This window comes from Meleagris gallopavo, chromosome 3, assembly GCF_000146605.3.
Source record: "Meleagris gallopavo isolate NT-WF06-2002-E0010 breed Aviagen turkey brand Nicholas breeding stock chromosome 3, Turkey_5.1, whole genome shotgun sequence".
NCBI classification, from domain to species: domain Eukaryota; kingdom Metazoa; phylum Chordata; class Aves; order Galliformes; family Phasianidae; genus Meleagris; species Meleagris gallopavo.
In genome coordinates this window covers 71,669,450-71,696,184 of record NC_015013.2, presented here as the reverse complement: position 1 = coordinate 71,696,184, position 26,735 = coordinate 71,669,450, and the positions used below count along the sequence as shown (strand labels likewise).

General features: G+C 39.1%; 2 protein-coding genes across 2 annotated transcripts; both read left to right on the top strand.

Annotated features, from left to right (window-relative positions):
- Positions 1-6: 6 nt before the first annotated feature.
- Positions 7-16,432, top strand: MTERF3 (mitochondrial transcription termination factor 3). Its single transcript, XM_010709197.3, has 7 exons — positions 7-170; positions 2,778-2,930; positions 3,945-4,134; positions 9,625-9,772; positions 11,021-11,092; positions 13,886-14,047; positions 16,183-16,432. The coding sequence occupies exons 1-7, from the start codon at positions 134-136 to the stop codon at positions 16,375-16,377; spliced, it is 957 nt and encodes a 318-aa protein (XP_010707499.2). The 5' UTR covers positions 7-133; the 3' UTR covers positions 16,378-16,432.
- Positions 16,433-18,165: 1,733 nt separating this feature from the next.
- Positions 18,166-23,793, top strand: LOC104910408 (cytochrome b-c1 complex subunit 7). The gene is made up of 4 exons (XM_010709153.3): positions 18,166-18,289; positions 19,006-19,077; positions 20,674-20,840; positions 22,078-23,793. The coding sequence occupies exons 1-4, from the start codon at positions 18,271-18,273 to the stop codon at positions 22,153-22,155; spliced, it is 336 nt and encodes a 111-aa protein (XP_010707455.3). The 5' UTR covers positions 18,166-18,270; the 3' UTR covers positions 22,156-23,793.
- The last annotated feature ends 2,942 nt before the right edge of the window (positions 23,794-26,735 follow it).

Sequence of the window (26,735 nt, the reverse complement as noted above, 5' to 3'; positions counted from 1 at the left end):
GCACAGGCTTCCTCCGTGGAGGCTGCGTGTGTCTGTAGGAGACTGTGCCCGGCCCTCCCGTGCTAAGGGTGAGGCCTGTGCTCCCAGAAGCAGCCTGCCTGTAGCAGTAAAGCAGGAGCAGGCAGCATCAGAGATGGTCTCTGACCTGAGCGCAGCCAAACTGTATGAAGGTAAGAGGCCTCAGGGAGACCTGCGTTCAGTGTTGCTGTTGGCACTCTTTTTTTTTCTTTTCTTTCTTTCCTGACCTGTTTAACTGAAGTACATAAGTTGTTCTGAAAGTAATGCCTCTTATTCATTTCCATGCAAACTACACTAGGTACGAAGAGCACAATAACTATTTGATGGGGCAAATTCTCAGCTACAAAACACTGTTTTTCAACATAGTTGCCACTGCTAGCTATGTGTTTTTGCCATTGATGAAGTAGAGCCTACATGCAGCGCTTGTAAACATCTACACAAGTGGAGTTGACCTGCTGTTGCCACCACTGAAATGCAGCACCCACTGCTTCGCTGTGCTCACATCCACTGTCTGGTCTCCATCAGCATTCAGCAAGCATCAGTGAATGTCAACGGAAACCATTTTTTCTCATGTGGAGGAATTCAATGATGTATCTTTGCTTCATCACGCTTCTGCTAATGCCATTCTGTCAGACTGCGTCTCTGCTGCCATCTGTCACACGGCAACAAAATGTACCAAAATATCAGTGGGAAGGTGCAACATCTCCTGCCATGCCACCAATATCCACCCCTGACACTGCAGGCCAACAGAATAAAATAGGAGGCGTTATTTTCAGAGCAGCCCTCACATTTATCTGACTTTCCTGACTTTCATTTGGTTTTACTCCCATAATTAATGTAGAATTCCTGCTGCAGCTCTTAGCATATAAATCCAAAATCCCAAAATAGAGCTAATCCAAAATGAAGTTGTAATGCGGTGGGCTGGAGCAGATCCTCGAAGGCATTTTGTTTTCATAACTATCTGCAGCAGCTGGGCAGGGGTGAGGGAAACTAATCCAACGCAATTCACACAGCACTGAGAGTTGGTCCAGACTAGGCAACAGGAGACAACAAAGTGTGAAGTACTGCCATAATGAGAAGTGCTTGTCAAATTGTCTCCTGAGGGAGATAGATCTTTGTGTTGTCTGCCTCACTTTTCTCTACTAAATATTTTTAGTGGCCTTTTTTTATATTCATGTCTGAGTGAGGATATAAAAATAAAAAATACTGTTATCTGAAAATAATGTCAGTATGCTGAGGAAACATGATCTGGAGTTATAAGGCAGTCTTATATATTCAGATTCAGCTTTGAACCCAGACAGCTTGGATCCTACAGAGCTTATTTTTGGGGTGGCTCAGAGCTGCAACTGAGACCTGTGTGTTTGTGCAGCTGGTTCTGGAAACAGTGCAGCACCAGATCTGACAGGTCAGCCAGCTTATGTGTCTCTGCACCTGCAGCACAGTTTGTTTACGTGCCAGATTTGATCTGCAGGCACATTTACTGTTGTGCAAGTATGTGAAGCAATTTGCCCAGTTGGCAGTACGTAATGGGAGAGACATAGCTTATTTTTTTAAATTATGATTTATTTATTAATTTGAGATCTATTTTATGATAGGAAATTTAAAGAACTTTGACTGCGGGGGAAAAAAAAGTGCATCTGTGATATGAGAATGAATCGTAGTCTATATTTATTTATTCCTGAATATTATATCCATATAGACTCCTGGAGAGCTCTTATTATTAAGATGTAAGTGTTGCTAAAAATGTTTTATTGGGCTTTTTTTGCCAAGGCTTTGAAGTGGCAAGAGGTGCAACAATTGAACTCTTGAATATGCAACTCTTCCTAGAACAATAGAATCTTCCTGCTTATTTTGGAACCTGTCTTCATAGTTCAGGTTTGTGTTTTTTGCCACTTAAGAGTCTCACCCAAGTGTCTAGGAAGTCACTGTGCTAAGTAAGGTACAGGACACAAAAAATCCTCATCCAGGGGAGTTTATAATTAGTGCTGCTGATCAATTGTTGAACAATTGAGGTGAATGCTGATGGGCAGCCGTCAAAATAACAATTTTGATTTACCAGCTGCAAGTTCCTGTCACTTGAGAAATAGATGAGTTGAGAGGAAATATTTTCAAAAAAGGCAGCAAGTTCTGTGTCTGAACAGGTGAGTGGGAGCAAACACAATGGTGCTTATTTGGAAATGTTAATAAGTAGGAATGGAGCTCAAATTTTTTAGCTGTCAGAAGTGGTGGCAGTCAGCAGCCCTTCTATAATGGTTAAGACATGATAGAAGAACTGGAGGTGGCTGTGAAATACCTTGAAAGTTAAAAACAACTGCAGTTCAAGCACTGTATTTAGAAGAGGTGCAAGACAGTGGACCTACCAGGTAATTAAAAATAATCTTTCCAGTAGCTTTTGATCTGGATGTGATCAGGCAAAAATGTATCTGGGAAGACAAAAAAGAAGTATTTTTTCAATGAAGTGATGTGATCTGTTGTCTGCAGTGATGAAGCTGGAGGTTGAAGGCAGGCTTGTTGGACATTTGACTCAGATTTAGCGTTATGAGCAAGAGTTGATGGACAGTACAAGGAAATGTCACAGAGGCAAAAACTGGGAGCAGAATCTTTTTGCATGTCCTTTCAAATAACAATAGATTAGCTGTTTATTTCTTGCAAAATGTTCTTGCTTTTTGAAATGGATTTGAGAAGATCTCCATAGCATTTGAGGGGAGCAGCTTTGTCGTTCACAAAATGCACCTTAATCTTCTGTATTTACTTCTTAGACTGGGATGATGTTCCACCTTCATCTGCTTTGGAGGAGATTTCCGAGGAAGAAGCTGTGAAGATCATTGCAGATCCACTTCTTCCCCCTCAGTCTTCCACACTTCGAGATTATGTTGATCACTCAGAAACCCTGACCAAGCTTGTCCATCTAGGTGTGTGTGATTTTTGTTTACGTGTTTTCTGTGTGCCTGCAGTTTGTGTTTTGATCTTATTGGTGGTTTTTTAAACTTAAAAATTTCAGGCTGTAGAAACGATGACCAATAAGAAAGGCAGCAGAATATTATGCAGGGTGAATGGAAAAAGACAGGTAGTTACCTGCATGACTTACAGCAATGCTATATTAGTTGAAAATAGGGCTGTTCCTTAATGTGTCTCCCAGAGCTTCTGGAAATAGGGAGCTCTTTGTGTAACTTGTCTAACTTCATTGGTCTTTTATTTTTGCCTGAGTAAGGTTATTTTAGTTTGCTGGAAAAAGTACTGCAGCTCTCCATCCTAGGAAGGAAAGAGAATGGTTGTTATGCAGAACCATAGAAGTGGGACACAGTAGACTGAAAGGGAAAAGAGGAAGGAGTGGGAGAGCACTTTACTTTGATTGAAAAGCATTTGGACCACCATGCAATAAGAATAGCTGAGTTCACAGGTTCTGGTGCCTTCCTTCTTTCCCAAAAGTTTAAGGAATCCTAGAGGAAGGTTGGTAAAAATGTATTTGAGAGGGAGAAATCTGGCCCTATGCGATAAGCATTAGCTGTGGATGAGTCACACACCAAGGATACTTCACTATGAAATTGTCCCCTTCCCTTGTGTAATGGAGTTAGGAGTTCCTTGTACATATTTCTGTGCAACAAGACAGGTCTCTGCATGTGGTACATACTAGTGTGTTCGATTTCTCACATACGAGATTCACTGAAGATATCTCCCTTCAGAAAACAAATTTAGCAAAAGAGTCTGAAAAGTCTGTTCGTTTTATCTGGAACATTTCCATAATATACAGCCTTAGTGTGTTGAGCAAGGTATGTTAAATAAGAGGAAAATTTCATATACACACACATACACACGCACACACAAACACACAACTCCTTAGAAACTTCAGCATGACTTCCTGAAACATTTATGGGAAATCAGGTCTGTGTTTAATTAAAACAATCTCTCATTTTATTTGTTTCTAGGAGTTGACTTATCTCAAGTGGAGAAACGTCAAAAGGCAGGTCAACTCTTATTGACCTTGGACTTTGAAAAAGATATAACTAAAATACTTCTGTTTCTGAAGGATATGGGTATAGAAGACAGTCAACTGGGACCGTTCCTGACCAAAAATCCATACATCCTTGGTGAAGATCTGGAAGCTCTAGAAACCAGGTATGCCCATAAAGTATCAACATGGTGCTAAGGCCTTAGGGTTGAAGTTTCCCAATTGCCTTAAGCTTGTCTGAACGAATGTTGCTGCCACATGTATTCAAGCTCCTGGCTCCACTTTCCTTTTCCCATCAGTCAGCATTAACGCGTGGTGGTGGTGTCATAAGTCAAATCAATGCTCTGATCCATTTGAAAACTGACCATCATATCAAATTTTACTGCTCAAGTTTTCAGTCTGACTAAACAAGATTTAAAGCCATACCTCCATTAAAAAGATGAGGCACATACTTCAGAAAGGAGAATAAACAGAAAAGAGTGTCTCTTTTAGTAGTAACTTGGAATTGACTTAATAAGGAGACTGCCCCTTGATTACATATGCTTCAGAAGACACTTTGTTCTGAATGTAATAGCTACTTGATTGAAAGTAAGCACTGAAGAAATAAGAAAAATGTATGTATATACTCCTGTTTCTCCAGCAGCATGATTTGTAAAGTGATGGGATTTGTGTTGGAAGTTGTCAGTGTGACTACCAGTTTTGTTGGTTTTAGTGTTGTCTGAATCAAGCTGTTTAATAGTATTACCTGTTCTCTGCCAACAGTGGAACATCCTCTTTAACAGTAATTATTTCATTAACAATTCTTTGTCTGGTCAGTTCTAGAGATATAATGACATAATGGTGGTAACTGTGAATATACATTCACAAAAGTCTGTCCTAAGTATTTTTGGATTGTTAACTTTGGACTATTATTTCTAGAACTTTAAAGATGAAATTTGTTTCTGTGACAGGAAACCCTTCACTTTTAAACAAAATCCTTCCTAAAGTTAAGTATCCCAAATTAAAAATACTAAAGATATTTAAGATAATACATAGCAATATATTTTTTTCCTCAAAAAAGAGCTCTTAGTTCTTCATTTAGCCAAAGTAATTGAATGTAGGTTTGGAACATGTATTTCTCTGCAAATGCCCCTTGCCACAGTGCCAATTTGGTGACTTCTAACTGCGTTACAGTCTTTCTCCTTGTTGGCTTATGGATAGAAACAGTTTCTCTTTATTCTCCTGTTTTACTGCTTCTTTCCAAATGTTTACAAGTGGGATACCATTAAGTTATGAAATATTCAAGGTACCAGCACCAAACTACACTGACTTATCTTGTAGCCATAGAGATTCTACCTCTCTTTATTCAGCTGTATTTGCTTGTTGCCTATCTTTAGTAGGGTTAGATTCTGAAATGGAGTGATTTAATTCTTCTGATCTATACTTTCATTAGGTGTATTGATTATAGACCAGAAAAAACTGCAGGAGATGGACACAATGTCAAAACTCCCTCAAAGAGGCTTGCATTAATTGAACACTTTTTTTTTTTTTGTTTTCAGAACAACTCACATACATGCACACATGCTTTGTAAAGGGCTCAAAATATCCTAGTATTTAGAAAATAAAAAAACAACCCTCTGTCTACTTGGGTTATGTATGTAATAACTTTCCAAGACTGAGCTGTGAAAGTACATCTTTATGGAAGCAGGTATATTACCATACTCAGGTCTAACACAGATTTGATTTTTTTTCTCATTTTTCTTCTGCTCTTCCATCTGCTTATTCAGTAAGTGGCCTTTTAGAAACGGTAGGCAAAACTAACCTAGCTCATTTTTCAGCAGTAGTCTTTGAGTTGAGATTGTCTGACTTACTTATGTTTTCCAGAAGAGAGCAGGTTTTGCTGCAGTAAACTTTGTAACTCACCTGTGAAGTTGGATCTGTTTTTCAGTGACTGTTCTGTGGCAGTCTGTGGGATTGGGGCTGAACAAGGCAATCCAATTTCTTATTCGTATTCTATAGCCTGATTTTTTTTCTCAGTAAGTTCATCTCAAATTGGCATTGATGAATGCCTTTCCACTAACTTTAAGGTAAGTGTTCCGCAGAGGCCGAACATGTCTCAAATAGCTGTCTTTTGAAAGCTGAGTGTCACCTTTATATAAACACTCCATCACAGATGGATGTGGTATCGGTTACATCACTCTGGAATGTTTTATTGCTATGGATTCCACATTGCCAGGAAACAAAACACAAATTTTCATAGATTTGGCATTTGACTTCGGATAAACACTGTGAAAGTCAAAACATTCCATAATTCATAATAATTTGACAGTTGCAAATCAGTGTCTGTACTGCAGCTGCACCAGATGCTTTGTTTTTACGGTATTGTTAATGATGACTTAAAACTCTTAACATGCTACATAGAACTGCTGACCCCTGCAGTAAGGATGAGGGCTAACCTTAGTGCCAATACTCACAAAATTATCTCTAGCCTTGGTCAGATTGAATGACTGTTCTTTAATGTGCTATCTTCTAGAGTCAGCTGATAACAATCTTGCTATCCCTCTTTTAAAATTCTTGCCTTTCCAGGTTGCCCAGAAGTGCTTCGAGTGTGAATCTTAATAACTTGTTAACAGAAAACAAAAGGAAAAGAATCAAAGTTTTTGGTTTTTTTGACTGCTCATTTAGCTGTATTTTTAAGATGCTTGACAGGTAAAGCCTTGAAAAACAGAACAGAAGAAGTACAGCACAGCCAACCTGCAGCATTCAAAAAAAAAATGGGATAACTATGAAGGAATAATTCTCTATTTTTGAGTCTTGTATTTCTCTCCCTTGTCATCTCTCTGTCTCTGAAGCTACTGTAGCCAGCAGTGTCAATATTGCCTGGAGACTAGGCTGCTACCCTTTGAGTTGAGATGCCTTCTTAGTTAAGAATTGGTCTTCTGGAGCTTATTCTTAAGTCTGTTCTGTAGAGGTTTTTGGCACACTGTGATCTAATTTCTGAGACTTTGTAGAAAGAGATATAATGACTAGAAGGTATTTTTACTTTTTCACTCAAAAAGATATAATTTAATACAGCCTCTTTTTTTCCTACTCTAGGAGTAAGCATCATTTGCTGAACATTCTGCAGTCTAGACGGTATCTCAATTGCTGTCAAATCAGTTCTTATACGACCAATTTTCATCTAACAACAATTGCATGCGTTTCTGAATGTCTGTATTCAAAGCAAACCTTTTCAGATGGTAGGACAGTTCTTTGTAAATGGCGATGTAAGGATAGGCAATAGCAGATATAGCTGCTTTAAACTGGTTTTGGATCACCCAAGAAAGGTTACAGTCTGGTAATAAAGAAGAAATCATTTATCGCTCTCAAAGGATTAGGGCACCACTCCAAAGGTGGCAGTCTCCAAGTAGAGGTGTTTCCTTTGCGGTTGCCAGCCCTTAAATGTGATTATGGAGGGGTGGGCCCAGGGTCCCTCCTTCTGGTCAAACAGGTAAATTTCTTCCACCTGTGCTCCTAGGGCTGGCTATGCCCCTTCACCAGGTGCTCAATCACTGGTTCAGGCTGTAACCTAACATTTCCCATACAGGTGACGCATAGGTTAATCATGTCTCTTTTGTACCCTGTATTTTCCCATCTCAGCATTTTTTTAACACCTCCAGGGATGGTGACTCCACCATCTGCCTGGGCATCCCGTTCCAGTGGCTGACTACTGTTTCAGAGAAGGAATTTTTCCTAACATCCAACTTCAATCTCCTCTGGCACAACTTGAGGCCGTGCCCTCTAGTCTTATTGCTAGTTACGCAGGAGAAGAGGTTCACCTCACCATAACCTTCTTTCAGGCAGTTGTAGAGAGAAATAAGGTCTCCCCTTAGCCATCTTTTTCTCCAGACTGAACAATCCCAGTTTCCTCAGCTGCTCTTCCTAAGACTTTTGCTCCAGGCCCCTCAGTAATATTGCAGTAGTGCTTGAAACAGGATTTCATTTTCACTGAATTCACAGAATCACAGAATTTCAGGGGTTGTAAGGGATCTTGAAAGATCATTGAGTCTAACCCCCCCTGCTAAAGCGGATGCCCTACAGTAGGTTACGCAGGTAGTTTTGAATATCTCTGTAGAAGGAGACTTCACACCCTCTCTGGGCAGTGTGTTCCAGTACTCTGTCACCCTTACCATAAAGTTTTTATATATGTTTTTATGGAAATTCTATCTTCAAGTTTTAGACTATTACTCCTTGTCCTATCGCTACGCACCACCAAGAAGAGCCTGGCCTCATCCATTTGCCTCCCACTCCCCTTTAGATATTTATAAACATTAATCAGATCCCTTCTAAGTCTTCTTTTCCCTAGACTGAACAAACCCAGGTTGCTCAGCCTTTCTTCTTACAGGAAATGCTCCAGGCCCTTCATCATTTTTGTGTCCCTCTTGCTGAACTCCTTCTAGGAGATCCCTGTATTTTTTGAACTGAGGAGCCCAGAACTGGACACAGTATTCTAAATGTGACCTCATCAGGGCAGAACAGAGGGGGAGAATCACCTCCCTTGATCTGCTGGCCACGCTCTTTTTAATGCATCCCAGGATACCATTGGCCTTGGCTACAGGGGTGCACTGCTGGCTCCTGGCCAACCTGTTGTTCACTAGAACATCCAGGTCATTCTCTGCAGAGCTCTTCTCCAGCATGTCAGCCCATAACCTGTACTGGTGCATGCAGTTATTCCTCCCCGGGTACAAGACTCTATACTTGCTCTTCTTAAACCTCATTGTGTTCCTCCCTGCACAGCTCGCTAGTTTGTCCAGATCTTGCTGAATGGCAGCGTAGCCATCTGGTATGTCAGCCGCTCCTCCCAGCTTTGTATCATCAGCAAACTTGCTGTGGGTGGACTCTATCCCTTCATCCAGGTCATTGATGAAGATGTTGAACAAGACCGGACCCAGTACTGACCCTTGGGGATCACGGCTAGTTACTGGCCTCCAAGCATGCTCTGCATATCAAACTCAATGAAGTTAGGAAAAAAAAAAAAATCAGAGTTGGAAAGAAAGACAGTTTTGTTAAATATAAAAACTTTAATCAGCCCCTTCACCTTTCTGACAAGCAGATGTTTTCTAACTAAAATCCTTGGACCAGTGACTGAAAGTAGGGACCTCTTTGTAACAGAACAGCTGATTTAGGAATGTCTTTGGACAATGTCTTTACAGATGGCACTGTTGTGTGATATTTCTTCTCCAGCGTTATTGGCAAAACGGAGATGTATGAGGTATATTACTCTGTTCTTTCAGCAGTAGAAATGGAATTCATTAAAATAGCAACAGGCTTGTTGTTCTTCTTGTCCGTATCCTACGATGATCTATTAATGTGTTTGTAATCTGGGAGACAGGCTGGTAGTTAAATGTAGGTTAACATAGTTATCTGCTGAAGTACAGCTGGAAGGAATTAAAATCAGTCTTCAGTATTGACATTCTGCTCTGAGGTTTATTTAACTTCTAATTAATTGGGAGGGATGGTATTTTGCTTTTATGATAACTGCAGATTTTCTTCTAATTATTTTTGGCAGAGTTGCATGTTAATGATAGAACATCTGTCCATTTATAAGATATCACTGAGGAATTTAAACAAGTACTGAATAAATGGAGGCAATAAAATTTTCATCACTGGATTTTATTTTGTTTTTGTTCTGTTTCTAGAGTGGCTTACCTAAAATCAAAAAAATTTGGTAATGCAGAAATTACTCAGATGGTCTCAAGAGCTCCATATTTGCTGTTGTTTTCAGTGGAAAGATTGGATAACAGACTGGGTTTCTTAAAAAATGAACTTGGCCTCAGTGTAAAAAAGGTAAAAACTGTACTCTGAAATCTTTAAGTACCTTGTCAGCGAAATCTCTACTGCCTTAGAATATGAATACTTATGTTTGTCATCACAAACCTTAGTGACACTGTCCATGTAATGCAGAGAATTACAGGACTAATAACGTTTAGGCTTCTAAAAATGTAATAGGGGCATCTAATATTCCAAAAATCCTGAAGTTTTGAGTCATACAGTGCTTGAAGATGATCTGCTGTAGGATATTGTCAAACAAGCACGTGTGTACCCAGTTTTATTACTCCTGATGATTCATGGGACTGAATGCGTTGCTGAAAACTGCATGCATCATTTTAACTTTGAGCAGATTCTGTTTTCGTTTCTTCAAGATACTGTAACATACTTAACTCATCAGCGAAAAATAGTCTATTCTCCAAATACAAATCAGACTAAACGCTGTCATGTGCTCAGTTCACTGAGAGTAATCTTTAAGACTGCTTCTCAGAGCACTACCATGTTAGGTGTTTAGAAGGTTTAGCACCATGCTTTGAGATTTTGACAAGAACTAGTATTTTAAGCTTCCTAGAATGAGTGGGCAGCATTAGTTGTTTCCTGCACCAGCTGGTGATTGCAATAAATGTCAGCTTTCAAGCGGAATCTTGTGTTTTTCTGTTGGCTTCTTTAGCTAAACAGTCATAGCTGTCACAATGCCTGTTCTCGGTCTTTCCAGGCTTCAGGTAAGAGATGTCTATGGAAAAGAGTTTAGTCCCTGCCTTGTTCTTGGGGTGGATTCCAAGTCAGCCCATGAGTCAGGAGACGTGGAGTAATTTCTTGTATTTCCATAGTATTATGGTGTTAGTAGATCCTGAAGGGGACAAAGTACTGCAATTGAAAAATTCTTTTATAGCCTCTATCAGGTAGTGTTTTGCTTCTTTCTTTTTAAAGAGATGAAAAGAAACAACTCAAGCACTAAGAAAGAGAAAGGGCTCTTCAGGGCTTTCTTCTTTTGGGGAATGCTTTTACTGTTGTCTTCCAGATGTTTTGTACTGGCTACAGTCATGTTCATTTGGATAACAAAAAAATACATTTGATTTTGCATGAAGATTTAATTTAGCAAGATGCAAAGAACTTACTCATTTTTGTGTTAGAGTTCTAATGAAATGCAAGTGAAAGTCCATTCCTTTTCTAATTGTACATAAAGTTTTTCCCTTCATAGATAAGTTTGTAGGCATGCTGTCAATAATAATCTTTCTTTTGTCTGTGGGTTCTCCCTAATTGCAGACAAAGGATCTGGTAATTCGTTTTCCTAGGCTGCTGACTGGCAAATTAGAGCCTGTGAAAGAGAATCTTCAGGTAAGCTTATTGGTAGATGTTGAAGGTATACTCCCTATCCACATAGCTTAACAGTTGATTGAAAATAAAATTTCCTGGAGGAGAATCCTGTTTTTTGTTTTTTTTTTTAAAAAAAAAAAAGTCATGAAATAATTCTGGGGAAGACGGAAAGTGATTGAGCGTTTTGTCAAACAGCTTCTTTTCCTCTATGGTTTGCAAGCATACAGCGTACTTGGAACAATGACTTGTTCTGTCTTCTGTTCTGATGTAGGTTAGGAACTTCATCTGACTCCCTTCCTGCCAAAAGTTGCTATCCAATGACACAAATTGTTACCCGTTCCTTTACAATGAGTGAAAAATAGAGCTTGTTCCTTGGGCTCTTTTGGTCTTTGGTTGTGTTTTTTTTCTTTTTTTCTTCTTAATTACTATGGGGTTTTGCTAACTTAGTTTGTTTATGAAGATTTAGGAGCAAGAAATGTGTTTTTGATTATTTTCATCTTGGCAGGTAGCTAGTGTGCCAAAATGTCCATTTGACACCTATTGTCTGATAGCAGATGGTCATTATTAACAACTGTTGGGTAAATAACTTTAAACCCACAGGGACTCCTTTCCCCTTTGAAAATGTGACTGTGTATTGGTTTAATTATTGTGCTGTAAAGCTGCTAGGCCAAACAGCATGATGTAGTCTAACAATTTGAGAAATCCCATTATCCTATAATGCATAACTATGAATTAAAATATGTAATTTTTCAGACGGACTCACCACTCTGAAGCCATTAAGCACTGGGAGTCTTGCAATCTGAAATGTGTGTGTGGTAAGGGAGGAGACTGGAAAGTAGCAGACTGTTCCAATTAATAGTGCTTTCTTTTTAACGAACATTCTTTCCACAGGCTAGGGAGTCAGTATATTACAATGAATGCACTTTTGAGACTTTCAGTTCTTGGTAACTATCTTTTGTCTACCTACAAGGAAGTGTGAAGTGTAGCATTCCTACTTTTAACACGTAGAGAGAAGAGGAGGAATTCTAGGTCCTTGATGTTGGAATCTACTGATACTTAGAAGCACCATCTTTTCAGGAGGTTGGATGAATCCAACTTAGAATCTGACCTGTGTATCCTTACCTGGGGGTGGGCAAGCAGCGTTCACAGAGTTTAACATTTAACAGCATTTGGAAGTGATCCGGTGCTATCCCTCACTGCTGTTTAGAAACAAGTGCTACGATTGACACTGGTTGTCAGGACATGCTAATATGGACTAAGCAATCTCAGGGGTGTAGATTATTCAATCCTCTAAAGTTCTCATCAAGCACAATTTGAGATTCATTGAGAGAATAAAACAGGAAAGTTTGCATTACCAGGATGTGTTGGGGGAATCATGTAGAGTGTGTTGGTAACAGCTAGGACTTGCACAGTAAGGAAATTAACATGTGGCATAGAGAACTACTGACCATTAAGTGTATTAACTGAACACTTAAAGCAATTTACAATTGAGCTCCTTATTTATGTCCAGAAAACTGTTGCTCAGTTTCACAGAGTAGAAAAGACAAGGTGAAGAGACTTGCCAGAACTAACTGCACTGGAGCCAGCCATATATCTCCATTGATTTAAGACCAGGTCATACTTTCAGTTGTAATTCTTAATGCAGTAAGCTACCCCTGCCAACTCAGATCTGTGGAAAGCACCTCTGTAGTGCAAACACATCTCTTCATACGTGACTGCTCTCTTGGTTAGTATTTCCATGATAGGCAAATATTTATAAAGCAAATAAAAAAGAATCAGGAGTTGGCAGACCTGATTTCAGTCGTCTTTGGAAGCAATTGCCAAAGGTATCTTAAAAGGTGTCTTCAAAACTCAGATTCCAGACCCTTTGCTTTGCATTTGCTAGGAAGTCCTGGAAAAGAGCTTTAGTGTTGTCACATCAAACTGGACAAACAAAAAGCATCATCTTCTTTGCCAACTGTGAAGACGTACCTGAGTTGGATTTCAAAGTCTGCTTTATGTTGACTGGCAAGCATACCCACTACGATTGAAAGCAAGCTCCTTGTAAATGTCACATTCGGATAGAAGAAATGGCTGAATTATGAGATGCTCTTGGATGCTAAATTCCTTGATCAACAGCTCTGAACTGCTTGCTGCTTGCATGTTGGAAGGAGTTCTCATGATTTTATTGAAAAAATGTGTTTTATTTTCCTTTTGAGGAATGATAATTAAAGTCAAGGCAGGCTTTGAAAAAGACATCTTACTTTAGACGTGAACCAACTGTAAAATGAAGTGAAGAAATGCATGTTTTGCACAGCTCTTTCAGTAGACTTCAGTTTAGGATTGAAATTATAGTCCCTAATATAGAAAATATGACTTGAATACATTAGCAAAAGAAATAACACATAAACAAAAGTAGTCACTTTGATTACTGTGTTTTACTGGGTTCAACGGCTCCACAACTAAAATGTCAGTATTTTTGGAAGTGTGGTTTTGGAAGTGATGAAAAACTCTCGGGGGAGGATTTTTATGCTTGTAACCGCCATGCATACCAAGATACAAGGGTTTTTTTGGTTCATATCTCAGACAGACTGTAAAATAGGTAGCATTCACACAAGTAATCTAAATTTCAAGAATGTTCTATAAACACATTATACTTTAATCCACGGGGGGATAAACAGTTCATGCTCTCTGACTTCAAAGGCCTAGATTATTACGGATTGCATTCATATTACTGTGTAATAAAATAATAATTTTAAATTAGTTTATTTCACTGGCATGTTAAAAAAGCTAACTTTGTTGTATCTGACTTTTGAATATTGTTCTCTTTTTCAGGTTTGTCAAGTTGAATTTGGTTTTCAACGTAATGAAGTTCAGCAGATTGCGTTTAAAACCCCCAAGATTTTAACTGCGAGTAAAAAGAGACTCAGACAGACATTTGACTATCTGCACAACATAATGGGCATTCCCCACAACATGCTTACTCGCTTTCCTCAGGTGAGCTGTTAATCTAAATTGTAGGTGCTGTTTGCACAGTAATTCATTTCATCATCATTTGCACCTTTTGATAGTCTACGATTCTTTTTGTGACAAATATCTTCAAAGGCAGACGTTGCTGTGCAAGAGAAGACAAGTAGGTTTTCTGAACTACTGGTTTGGTGAAAGTGGAGGCTCACTGTATGCAGGACATACAATTCTTCTACTTATATCTGACTTTTACTCTATTTGAGATAGCTTTTATTGGCAACTCAACAACTGTTGAGGATTGACTAAAACACAAAAATTGTATGGGGGAAATATGACTTCTCTTCTGGATTTTTATTACTGATCTTTTTACGTATTACATCTACCATTACCTGACACTGATGGTTGTTATATCTCCATTTTGTATCTCACTTCTGTTTTACTTGACCTGTAAGTGATCACAAGTCTTGTTCACTACCTTCTCAGTTATGTTGTTGTGGCTTTGTGGTACTTCACCTTGTTATTTTTGTTCATTTTGTTTGGGAGAGAAAGTGGAGAGTTTCTTCCGTTCCATGTTTTTTGTGCAGCCAAAACAGCAGCCATCTCTCTTCTCTCCCATCCTCAAAAGTGAGGGGTTTCAGGACAGGGTTAGGGGAATTCAGTTTCTATACATTCTGGCCATTAGTGCATTCACAAGTGCATGCTTGTCTCCATCTCTTGTTGCTTGTTGCTTCTCTGATGCCAAAATAGAGGCATACTGGATTTTTTGTCAAATTTTCTCTGATGTCGTAGCTGCTGTTGAAACCATGCTTCTTGTCAGCTAACTCCAGTTAGCAACAGTTAAGGTTTTTACTCTGTCTTCTCTCTTAGAATTTTAGGAAGGTAGAGGAGGAATAGTAGTGTTTTCTGTCCCAGTTATAATTTGTTTGCATCCTCATGGTGTTCTTCAATAGTGTAGTCTTCCCTATTTTAAGTAAAAACTCTGCCTTTTTTTCATTAATAATTAATGTTCATTTATTTTCACCATCGCCTTCTGTATATCAGCTTCTCTCTCCAGTACGCAGAAATGATTTAGATCTCTGCTGTTAAGATTTTTTTTTTTTTACCTATCATGGAATCACGGAATTACAGAATTGTAGGAGCTGGAAGAGAGATCTAGGGGCTCTAGAGATCATCAAGTCCAACCCCTTGCAAAGCGGGCTCCCTACAGCAGGCTGCACAGGCAGGCGTCCAGGTGGGTCTTGAATATCTCCAGAGAAGGAGAATGCACAACCTCCCTGGGCAGCCTGTGCCAGTGCTCCGTCATCCTCACTGTGAAGAAGTTCCTTCACATATTGGTGCACAACTTCCTATGCTCCAGTTTATGGCCGTTTCCCCTTGTCCTGCCCCGCAGACCACTGAGAAGAGCTTGGCCATATCCCTTTGACTCCCACATTGTCCAGTCATGATACATCTGCATCCTGCCATTTTCCCCACTTCTCTTCTTTCAAACATATTCCTCTAATTCATTTCAACATTATTTTCACACTCTGTTAGTCTGCAGTTCCTATCGTGACAATTATCTTCAAAGGTAGACATTGTTGTGCAGGAGAAAACAAATGGATGTTCTGAACCACTGCACTGTGCCTTTTGACTGTGTTATAAAAGAAGCTGCAGCCATTCACCTTTTCTGCTGCCACTGTTCCGTGGTTACTAGCTCTTCATTTCTTCCCCATAACAATGCTAATCTAAATCTGATTGTAAAACAAAGCGTTCCTGATAATAGAGGGAAAATGTTTTGGTATTCTTTTTCTCAGTTTCCAAATGTCTTCTTCACTTCTTCGGCTGTGATTACATGAATGTAGTTATCTTATATAAATGCATGTAGTTATCTTGTATAAATGCACTAAGTATCATGCTCAAGAGCACTGTATTGCTCCTTGATTTTCCTCGTGTATGCATCTCAGTATGTTATATTGAAACATTCGTCTAGAATGTAAATAATTTTATATATAAATACAAACTACTTGATGGTTGACAAAAATGAGAAGGAAAGATTTAAATTATCTGTTTTTGTGCTCCAGTTCATCTGAAGAATGTTTTATTTTAGATTCATCAGAGTCTGAAATTTAGACTACCTAAAAGATTCTCTTTCATGATTTTAGGATTCTTTCTTTCTCCTTTCTTAGGTTTTCAACTCGAAGCTATTACGAATCAAAGAGAGACATATGTTTCTTATATTCCTGGGAAGAGCCCAGTATGACCCAACTCAACCCAGCTACATCTCTCTGGACCAGCTTGTGTCCTTACCCGATGAGGTGTTTTGTACAGAGATTGCCAAAGCCTCCATGCAGGACTTTGAAAAATTCTTAAAAACGATTTAATTATGAACACATGTAGAAAGGAATAAAGTTATGAAAGAAACATTTTTAAAAACTGCTTCCTTTCAAGGTCTCAACTTTCTTATTGTGTTTTTTTTTTTTTTAAATTACATCCTATGAGCATTTCATAAGTAAAGGCTTACAGCAATGTTTACGGTGACTTAAAAGTATATTTAAAAAGAATTAGGTGGGTATATGTTGACTGATATTAATGTAATCCTTGAAATTAATTGCTGTCTTTTAATTCAGCATAAATGATGGAGCATAGTAACAGAAAAGTAAATTAAAGTGGATTTTTTTGTTCTGTTTTACTTTCATTAATTTTGGAGTTTTGGGAGATGGAAAGACTGGTTAGTGATTTCTTCCCAGTCTCTTCTTCTGTCTTCTCCCTCCCCTTACTAAAAAACTAGCAAGTTAGTGTAGTTAGCAAGCTAATGTAGTAGCAGAGAAGTGAACCTGTTCACATCTTAAAAGCTAGTAATGTTATTTGCTCTTTTATATGTCGGAGAGGAATACACTGTTATGTATGTAAAGTTCCTCATACAAAAGGGTGTTTTTTTAACAGGCTAAAGGTTTTTCTTTTTGAAGCTGGCTTCTGAAGTTCAAATCCTAAAAGCTGCACTTTGAAATTTGGCTTGAAATACAACAACAAAAAAAAAACCACAGTAAATTGAATCTAGGCAAGTCACATTAAGAAAAAACAAAAAAAAAACAAAAAAACCAGCGCCTTCTAAAATTTTAGGGATGTGTCTAGTTTTGTTTTAAGTCACTTTTGTCTTTGCCTTGTTGACAGGAGAAGCAGTTTGGCTTCACCCTGATGTGATTTGTATGTCGTTAGTATAGAAATAACCACACAAAAAGAGACTGTAGTATGTGGTTAATTGGCAGTTATCTTGCTCAATTATAATTGAAGTAAAATGGGAACTGTGGGGAATAGTAAAGATATTTTATACTATCAGTGTATTAACATAGTTCATTCAGAATTACGAAATGCAAGCTGATTGTCCAAATGCAAGCTAATACTTTATTGTTTAGAAGCTTCTATTCTTCCAGTTAAAGTAGGTCAGGAAATTAAAATCCAGATGTTTTCATTTGGATTTATGTTTATTTAATGAAAATGTCTCCATTTGTTAGAAGCTTGGTGTTGGAACATTAAGTGCCCCTTTGTGTCGCAGAAGTAAGGCTGGAAAAGGCTTTGTATGCAGATATGAGAGGGTTTTTTTTGTGAATTTACTCTGCTGTGCTCAGCACCTAACTGGTTTGTGACAAACAAACCATGGTACCATGGAGCACATACCACATTTTCGATGGCTTAAAATTTGAGCTTTAATCTTTCTGAATATATATATATATATTAAAAAAAACAAAAAAAAACACCGCAGCCACATCTAACACAGCTCCTTTGAAATGCTGAATGCTTGTGCCAGATATACTTTCCAGAAACACTGCGAAGAAAGACAACAACCCACTTTATGCAAGTGCTGAAAGAACGGAGGAGAGAGGACAGCAGAGCTGCCTCACGCCAAGTGCTTTTTGGCTTGAGGATGGAAAAGCCTGCAGAAGAAACGTTTGGCCTGCAGTCACCGGCCCTCCTCCGGCCTGCTGCTCGGCTGGGAGCGCTGTAGCGGTATAACTGGTGTAATTACGCTATAAGTCGTGTAATTACGCTTTGGGGTTTTTATTTATTTATTTTCCACTCTTTAAAGTCCCAGCGCTACGCTCCCGATAGGCCGCGGCCTGCCCCGGTCTCCGCCCCCTCTCAGTGGGTCCCGCCCACACCGGACCTTCTGCCCACGCGCATGCGCCAGCACCGCGCCGCCATTGGCGGCCTCCCCCCGCGCCCCGGCGTCCCCAGCAGGCCGCTCCCAGCAGGCAGTGCGCCGCGCCGAGGTCAAGATGGCGGCCAGGGCAACGGGTGAGAAGGGGGAGGGATCGCTATCGCGGCGGCTTCGGCGCAGGGCTCGTCCCATCGAACTTGTCTTCGTCCTGCCGTCCTTCCCGCGGCTGTGGGAGGCTCCAGGGCGGGGAGTTGGGGATGCGTTGGGCGCCGTGTGTCCTTGGCCCGTGTCGCCTCTCCGTGACCTCTGTCCCAGCCTTGTCCTTCAGCTCGGGCTTCTGTCGGGCTTCGAGCGCTGGGGCTGAGGGGCTCAGAAGCGATAGGAAGGAGCTTGGGAGCCGCCGCCTTTCTGGGAGGCCTCGGGTTCCGGTGACCTGCTCAAATGCTGGCATTGCTCTGTACCTTAGTGATGTTTCTTCTCAGGTCCTAAGGCTTAAGAGTATGAGATTAGGAAAGCGTGGTGATAGACACTGCTTTTAGCTCAAGTAAGAGTTGTCGAGCTTGAAACTATTGCTGCTGTCTTTGGTAGTGAGTGGTTAGTAGTGACGTAAGTCTTAAAGTAGTCTGATATTTAAATTGTGAGGAACAGGTCCAAATATCGTACGCAACAAGCACTCATTCCATATGTTTTGAGTATCCCTTTCTCAATACTGTAAAGCAGAGGGGCCTAGGTCTGTAAGTTCAGGTGGTGTCACATTGCTGCTGTGAAAGACATTGGCAAGTATTTGCATGCTGTTGTGGTGTGGAATGTTGAATTTTTATGCTGCTCTCCAACTGATGACAGTCGTTTGTAGTTTCAGGAGGTGGCCGCCTGATGGACAGAATTCGAAAGTGGTATTATAATGCAGCTGGGTTCAACAAATATGGTAAGTACTCCATTGGGCCTTAAAGCTTTTCAAGTGTAAGATCTTCAATCTGGTTATGATTGGTAACTTGTCAGTGTAGGCATTTTGAAATGTCTATCTATTTCTCATCGATATTAGCTGCTACACTTATTTGTGGAAAAAAAGTTAGAAAAAAGTGACTTCTGTTCTGTATTTCCTCTCCTTTTCTGTGAAATACCTTTTAACAGTTAATCAAGCTGGAGCTGTTGAAGACACTTCTGGAAAGCAGTCCTGAAAGCTTGATTCTGTTTTTCCCACCAAGTCGATTGCACCCATCGCTAACCTTATTACCTTCCCAAATGCTATCCCTGAAAATGGAGAGATTGATGCTGATAGCAGTCAGTCTATCTGGGACATTTGTGCAAAGTGTTCAATTTCCAAAAAAGGATTTATTCTCTAGCCTGTTTAGTGGTCAAGTAACTGTAAAAGTGGTGTTTCTTTAAGCAAAGGAGATTACCTTGATGGTATTGTACTTAATTTGTCCATTGTTATTACAGAGCTTGTTTCAGCAGTACAGATTGCAGAACTGTTTTTGAACGACAAGAGAATCTGAACATGCTACTACTGACTGTAGTTTGAGTGAATCATTTAAAGGCAGTTCACATGCTTTCCCCTGGAACATGAGGAAAAAAAAAAGTGAATGACCAATGTTCATTCCTCTGCCACTGTCTCACTAATAGAGGTGCAGTGTTGTCTGCTTCCTGAAATTCTTGAAGACTTTAATGTTTTTTGCTGCTTTTCTGAAATGTAGTGATTAAAGGAGCTGCCGTCCTTCTTGTGCTTTAGCAAGGAACTGCAAAACTGAGTTCAAGAATATGTTGCTTAAAAGAAATTCTGTTTTATTGGGACACTACTGCCAATTCAAATCATGTGAGATCAAAACCTTAGACCTCAAGTCAGTAACTGTACTCTCATAATCTGCATCAATCTTGGAATGATACAGAAGAAACGTTTTGTTCTTTGTTGTTCATACTGAAATTTTAAGCAGAGTTGGTTGAATTTCAGGAATTCTTCATTCAAAAAAAAATGTGGTGGTTTTGGCTTCCAGAGGACTAGATGGTCCTACTTGAATTAAATCCCAGTTGGAGGGAAGAAGTAGAAACTCACACAAACAACTCGACTGGTTTCATGTTTCCATTGCTTGTTACAGTCAATGGACATCAAGGCTTTTTTAGCAGTGAAGTTTAAGAGATTTGTTCTTAAATACTCAAGTAGTCACATCTGTGATCAACTGACTGCGATAGGATCAGCTCTTAAACCTCTTACATAGACTGCCATTTGAAATATAAGGATATAAAATAGAGCGGAAATCAACAATCAGATCTTAATTTCTCATGAAAGACCTTGAATCAAATCTCCATTTTCCATATTCTTTCTTGAGAAAAGGAACAAAAGTATGTGAAAATCAATATTCACAGTTTTAATCTCTTTGAGGAAGTAGTGTTTTTCTTCTCCTAGATGTGTCTGTTTTCTTTCTAACTTTGCATTTTAAGTGTTACATCCAAGTTTAGAAACATATTTGTTAGGTCTTGAATCTTATTTGGGAGTATCTATTCAGTAAAAATATTTTTGGCACAGGATTAATGCGAGATGATACATTGTATGAAGATGATGATGTAAAAGAAGCACTGAAGAGACTTCCAGAGGATCTTTACAATGAAAGAATGTTTCGCATAAAGAGAGCACTTGATTTAAGCTTGAAGCATCGGATCCTTCCAAAAGAACAGTGGGTAAAATATGAAGAGGTAAGTGTGCAGTGTGTTCTCAAGGTGCTCTTAATGACAGGATTGTAATCAGTCTTAGGGACTTCGAATCTCTATGAAGAGGTGTATGTGACATATTATTTAAAATGAGTAAATCAGTGTATATCTTATAAAATACCTTTGAATAACATTGCTTTAGAATTCTGTTTAAAAGTCTGGATTTTAACAATGGAAATTCAAATGTTTTGTTCAGGATGACAAAAGCTTAAACGACAGCTCAAAACTATAGAACTCTGGTCTTCAGATGAAATATTCTAAGCTGTCGGATAAGGAAATACTCTCTAGTGACCATGGAAATTCTTCTGATGAGTTTCTTAATAAAAGCTTTGGCTCAAGATTTTCTATACAATTAATGAAAATGTGAAGGAAGAATAATTTAAAGGAAAACTGTGTATTAGAATAAGCGTCTTTCTGTAATATGAGAGCCAAATCAAACAAAATCTGCCTATTTAGTTGTAGTTTGAGTGTTTCTTTGCAGTGGAGTAACTCACAGATTTGTATTTCTGTCCATTTCATCTTTCTCCAAAGATAAGGCAAAGAGGAATCTTCCCATTAAACTTTGTACTGGAAGATAACACGAGCTTTAATTCCTCTCTAGAAGCAGAAGCTGTTCCTTGTGTTATTGGTCATATTTTGGTAAATGCTGCATTGACTATCTGTTTGCATATGTTGATTGAGCAGCAGTTTGATTAGCAAATTACTACAAATTTATCAGCAAATTAGCAAACGACTGAACATAGTCAGTTGTTTTGCTGAATCTGTTTGCAGTGCTGTTTAGAAATTAAGTTGAAAATAAGTTTCTTTCATGCAAATAGTATTTTACATGAACCTGATGTAATTAAAGTAGATCTTGATCATTGGATACTTGTCAAAAAAGCAGAACAGGAAAAAAACAAAAATAACCCAATGTCATTTCTGAAGGTGAAGCTAAAAGCATCATTTTATTTGATAATGCTGGTGAGGCATGAGGAATTAGAAGTGGTTACATTAGGGAATTTGTCTTTGCAGACTTGGCAGATACCATGTCTATCTTTCCAGAATGAGTAATGTGATTCTTTCTCTTTCTTTTTTAGCCCCCCCTGTCTTTCACTCTGTAGATTGCTTTGTAGTCAAATCTGAAAAAGAATGAGAGAGGTGACCTGCAGGGATGGTTTGAGTCATTTCTGGACCTTCCTTTTAAATATAAACATGTTTAAATGTATTCTTTTCTTTTCGTCAGGATAAGCCTTATCTTGAACCATACCTAAAAGAAGTAATCCGTGAACGACTTGAAAGAGAAGCATGGAACAAGAAATAACTTGAACTACTTCATGCAAATAGCCACATCTTTCTGATATTTCTAAAGTTTGGTTCAAGTCTTCAGGGAAGCACATGTAAAGCTGAAGGAATACTTGTTTCAGCTTGTTCATTGAGTCTGTTCGTCCAACTAAAATAAATATGTCAAAGTATAAAATCTCCTGGGAAGACTTCTTTATGAATGTTAGCAAGCTAATGTTCAGATCTTTCCTATGAGCATATGCATTACACATTAGCTTAACAATATGTAGTCTTCATTCCACCTTCTACATTCTTACTTCTTTCACAGTACAGCTGTTTCCTGTAGTTGGAGGGTTAGGTAGGAAACACCCAGAATTGCTGGTTAAGTTGTTAACTTAAAAAGGAGGTGCTACTTCCTTCATCTCTTCTCCCTGGAGGTGAGAATACAGGGCAAGTGCTTCATGTTGTGTTGGTGTCGTGAGACAGCAGAAGTAACAGTCTGTGGATATAAGCATGTACATATTACAGTAATGACAAATGGAAGTGGTTCCTTAACCATAAAATCAGGGAATGTTTCTCTAGCTTTTTATACTATGTGTGTTGTTCAAGCATAAAAAGATAATTTTCATATAAATCTTCATGTCTGTCTCACTTCAGCTTATGATATTTTTGTAAAGGATAGAAGTGCTATGCTGATGTGCTTTTTGCAGTATAATTAACTTCCCATTTCTTTTTTTCTTGGCCTAGAGGATGTTGTTTACAGTAAGTGGCATCAAATATTTGAAACTATTGTGCTAACAGGCTTAACATTAGAGATGTGTATAATTCAGGCTCTACGTAAACACAGAAGTGATTCAGGTGTATCTGGAAATACTAGCCCTTGCTGGCTGAAGGCCTTGAGTTTAATGGTAGTGTTAATTTGGTGCCAGTTTTGTGTTATTACACACAAATTGCAAAATTTGAGATCTGTTATACCCTTTGGTATGAAGTACACAATCTTGTGTGATTACGTGATAGTAACAAGATACCTTTTTTGCTATGTGTGCTTGTCTGACAAATGCAAATATCCTTAGACTAAAAGCTATAGAGCAGTTTAAAAAAAAGAGGAAAAAAAAAAAAGTACACAGATACGGAGCAGACCATGACTGTAACTTTGTATTAGTATGATCACTAGATTCCATTTGAACTTCTAATCCAAGATTCCGGCTTCTAACTTTGCTCATGACACCAACTGATCTTTGTCTTCATCCTTTCATTGCGTGCATCTGTAAAATTACAGAATCACAGAATTGTGGGGGTTGGAAGGCATCTCTAGGTATCATTGAGTCCAACCCCCCTAGGCAATAGCAAATTCCCTACAGCAGATCACACAATGTAGGTGTCCAGATGGGTCTCGGATATCTCCAGAGAAGGAGACTCTACAACACAATCTCCTAAATGAATACAGCTATTCCTGGGTGAAATATTTATCCCAGTACTTCACGCCTGACATGGTAGAAACAAAATGGTGTGAAAATATCACCAATATTCCGTAAAAATTTTGCAAATGGATTACATTAAGAACGTGAGGTTTCTTTCATCTCCTATCTTAAAACCTTATCATTGAAACGTATCATTTGATAATGCATTTTTGAGAACTTATTAATAAAGATGGTATCTGTTTGATCCTACTTTTGAACTAAGGTTAATGTGATTCAAAAGCTTTTTTAAAAAATGGGGTGGAAAAAAGGGTTTTGATGACATGGAGCATTTGAAAATAGACTGACGGTTGAACAGAGTGCAAAGCATCCATGTGCCAATTGGCATAACAGGTAAAATCACTGACTTCTTAACATTCATATTTAATATTTTGAGAGTCAGAGTCAAGTAAAAGCAGCATTGTATTGAAGTACCTTATCTTATTGATGACAAGCTGGAGGGTCATGTGATTCCTATTTTTGAATCCTTAACTTCTTCATTAAAAACGTTTGGGTGGAGAAGAATGAACTTGTAAAATTTAGAGACAAGATTATAATACCTATAACCTCCTTGTAACACTTCCTACCTGTCTCAGCAGCTTTCTGTGGGATCCTGCACATCTCCTGTGTAAGCTGTGTGCTGTTCTGTGAATGATCTAGGATTGTGCAGCCATGGGCTGCAGTAAAATGAGATAGATTGACAAGGATGAAAAATAGTCTGATGGTGAAGGAAACAGCATTAAGTTTTGTAGTACTAGGTTTTCTTTCTTGTACTGTCATGAAGTCTTCTGTAAGACTGTACAAGGCAGTGTTCTGATTCCTATCTGCAGAAATGCAAAGTAGTTGTGTCTGTATCATTTCAGTAAATCTGTTCTGAAGAATATTAGATGAAGGTGTTGCTATTCATCTGATGACACAACAGATGGTACTGGGGCAAATGTTGCTAAAGTTTGTTAGATTTGAAAAAGACCTCACAGTCCTTATTCCTATGATGTAAAGAATAGAAATACTTGCACAGAAGCTGATACTTCTGTGTCCTGCATAGTGTGCAGTAAGCCACATGGAGCAGTGCTCTGAACAAGCCTGAAAAGACTTCCTAAATAAGAGGGATTCCCACTGGAGAGAGAGAAGAAGTTAAAAACAAAACAAAACAAAACAAAACAAAAAAAAAAAAAGAGACCTCCATATCATAATATATTAGGCAGCAGCACCTTGATTGGCAGCATCCAAACTCGATTTTGAAACCTTGATCTTCATTGATGTAGTTTTCTGGATATAAAGTTTATACAGATTCCATAAATGGAGATATTTTTCTTAGTTTAATTCACATTTTAGGCGTATCTAAATATCAAATTAAGAGAATCTGAGTTAACATTGTTAATCCTGCAGCTTGATGATGGTTGTAGCTTAAATTCATTTAATTGTTTTTCAGTGAACCTTTACTTCATTTAAGTTCCTTTATTAAATACACAGTGAAATATAAGAGTGCATTTGGATTTGTGGAGATCATGTTTGTTATGGCAGACTCATTTCTTTAAATTTTCAATAAGTCAACCAGAAACAATGGATGTTTTTTGCAGCTCTGTAACAAGAAACATATGCTTGTTTTACATCCAACTTCCATCCAAAGGAGAGCTACAGCAGATATAAATCTCATAAGAATTTTGATGAAACATCACGCTTGTCATTATAATGGAACTGTTTTAGGATTAATATGGTAAACACATTCCCACTTGAAGCGTTTTCTCTCTCTAGACAGCAGAAGTCAAAGATTGTCTTTAAGATTTCACCACGATGCTGTTGCACCTTTGTAGTTGGCTTTCATGGACCAGAGCTCCAGCTGTGGGAAGGGCTGCCTGTGCAATCCACAGAAGGCAAATGCAACCTGCACCACTGCTCTGGGGGAAGGCCAGAGATGGAACTCGGAGGCCCTCTGGGTATGCAGCTGACTTAAGGGCCCTGAGTGACTTCACTTCTTAGCCTCTTTTTCTCCAGCCAGTCTAAGCCCCAAAGGACAGATCTGGAAAGTACTTAGGCGACTATCTCTGTGGTAAACAGTTTGGGTTAGTATCTATGTGCCCTTGGAGAACTAGGCCTGATCCCAAAGCTCAGTTTCCGAAATTCTACTGCAAGTCATGGCAGAGGTGCAGATTTCCTCTAGTTTGGTTTTGTACATGCTTCAGTGTCAAACAGTTCTTGGCTCACTCAAGACCTCAGTGCTGGACCAGGTGAGAGGCTGATCGAACAGCATGGGATGCCAGACATCACATACTCTTCTATTTACCTGGCAGTGTTGGTTTTCTTAGAACCACATCAATAGCTTCTATTCACTAGCAATTCAAAGCTAATTTATGCTGGCAAGCAGTGGGCTCAATTCCTTTTCTTCATGAAAAGCTTTGTGTGCTGCTAGAGAGGGTGCACCTGTGTGTCTTAGTTTTGCTCCCTTCCAGTTCATGGTGCTCACCGAGGTTTCAATCTTCTCTGAAAATACATGAGTATCTTTCACTGAACTGAGTTGAGAGGGGCCCAAGCTATCCTTGTCCTGTTGCCAGAGTGCCCAGACATAACCAAAGTATCCATTTCCCCTGGCCCAACCTATCTGCTTCTTCCCATGAAAAGCAGAAGGGTTTTAAGAGGACATCCCAATAGTCAGCCTGGGGCTGGGAGTGGATATTCACATCTCTGCAGTGTAAAAGGAGACCTGGATCTTTCTCTCCCAAGGCCTAAGCAAGTGTTATAATTGCTGTTGCTGTTTTATGAGTGTGTGCTGCTTCAGTTCCTACTCTGGGAAGGGATCTGGGGTTTGAAACCTGATCAGAAAGAGGTACCTCAGCACAGCTGGGCTATGCTCTCTTCAGCGTTTCCTAAAGTGGTTCCCTGCTGGCTTGTGCGGATCTGGTTCTTTGTGTCTTAAGTTTTCTGGATTGCGCGGGGAGGCTGGATAGTGAGACACTCAGTGAAATGCTGCTGCGTTCAGTGTTACAACACCTAAGTCCTCTTGTGAAGCCTCATACTCCCACTGTGGCCTCGCAGATTGAAGCGATTGTTTATAAGCAGCAAAGTTCAGAGCCCAGAGCTCAGATCTCTTCAAGGCACTTCAGAGGGCTTTTGTCAGCGAGTTGTGCTCCCCAGTGGAGTATTAGCTTAAAAAGATACTGCTCTG